At 61.1% G+C, this 1,272-nt stretch overlaps 1 protein-coding gene across 1 annotated transcript; it reads left to right on the forward strand.

Annotated features, from left to right (window-relative positions):
* Positions 1-156: 156 nt before the first annotated feature.
* Positions 157-781, forward strand: EMIHUDRAFT_373609 (hypothetical protein; the record flags this gene model as incomplete). Its single annotated transcript, XM_005781313.1, has 1 exon — positions 157-781. A coding segment is annotated over exon 1 (176 nt), but the record flags the coding sequence as incomplete, so codon positions are not given.
* Between the last annotated feature and the right edge of the window lie 491 nt (positions 782-1,272).

A 1,272-nucleotide genomic window follows, 5' to 3' on the forward strand; every position in this document is an offset into this window, starting at 1 on the left:
CAGCGCTCTCGCTCCCTCTATGTGTGCGGTTGATGTGCCCTTGCGGCGCATTTTCCAGCTCGCGCGTGCTCGGTCTCACCTCGCCAGTAAGCACCTCGCTGCTTTGATTTCTTGGCCACGGCCACGAGAAAAAAACGACTTCGATGCGCTGCAGTGTGCAGAATGGACACAGCTTGATTGTTGATACGGCCAAACACATCGGAACACATGTCCTCTCGAGCGCTAGTGTCTTCCGCTTCTAGGGCTGCCGGCCGCGAGTGCCCTCGCGCTGGCCGCGAGCGGGTGACGGGGCGAAGTGATGAGTGCTGCCCAACCCGCGAGCATGCCCCCTGTGCAGCACGTTTGACTGCGAGGCCTAGCAACAGGTTAGACGAGGTGAGGCGGTGAAGGCCTCAAAGGTTTGAGCCGCGCAGTGATCGCCAGGGCCAAAATCAAAGCGGCAAAGAGCAGAACCACGGCTGCAGTCAGAGGCAACGGCGCAGGCACGGCAGCAGTTTCGGAGAAGATTTCGAACCCGACTTCGCCTTGAAGCGGGCCTTGACCTGCGGGCCAAGGCTTCCCGCCCAGAGCCGCTCGTGAGGCTATGGTTCGGAGCTCGCGCCTCGCAATACGCCGCCATGTGCCGGAGGTGGAGGGGGCCTCCGACCCACGGTGCCAGCCCGACGCCGCCCGACGGGCGAAGGGCGGTGCCGTTGCACCAGCTTGACATGTGGAGCCGGTGCTCTGGCGTGTCGGGAATGATGGCCGGCAGTACGTAGCCCTCTTCGGCCATGGTGATCGCGAGGACGGCAAGCAGTCGAAGGAAAGTTTTCTCTTTTCAGAAAAACGTTGACGCTCTCTCGCATGACAAGCGATCCCACGACAGCGATTGTGGGGACCACAAATACAACAAAACTCACTGGGCACGGGACTGGCGCGAGCGCGCACTGACTGGCACTAACACAGGTAAATAAAGAAGTAAATAAAGCCGTCAGGCGCATAGCGGCTTCGTGCGGGCCTTTGACGTCCGTCCGCTAGCGCGCCTCTCTCCGGCGAGCTCCTCTCTCTTCAGGTGAAGGCAGAAAGAATGCAGTTTATCGGGCCGAGGATCGGCAGCGAGGAGAGTCTCCTCGGCGAGATATCCCTCGCCTCGCTGCTCATCATCGTGGGCATTCGTTCAAGATGCTGATCGACCGCGCGACGGCGATGGCGGCTGCTGCTGCTGCTGCCGCTGCTTCTGCCGCTGCTGCCTCTTGTTGCGGTTGCTGCCATAGGCATACATGTAGCTGCTGC

Source organism: Emiliania huxleyi, assembly GCF_000372725.1.
Source record: "Emiliania huxleyi CCMP1516 chromosome Unknown EMIHUscaffold_2030, whole genome shotgun sequence".
Lineage (NCBI taxonomy): Eukaryota > Haptophyta > Isochrysidales > Noelaerhabdaceae > Emiliania > Emiliania huxleyi.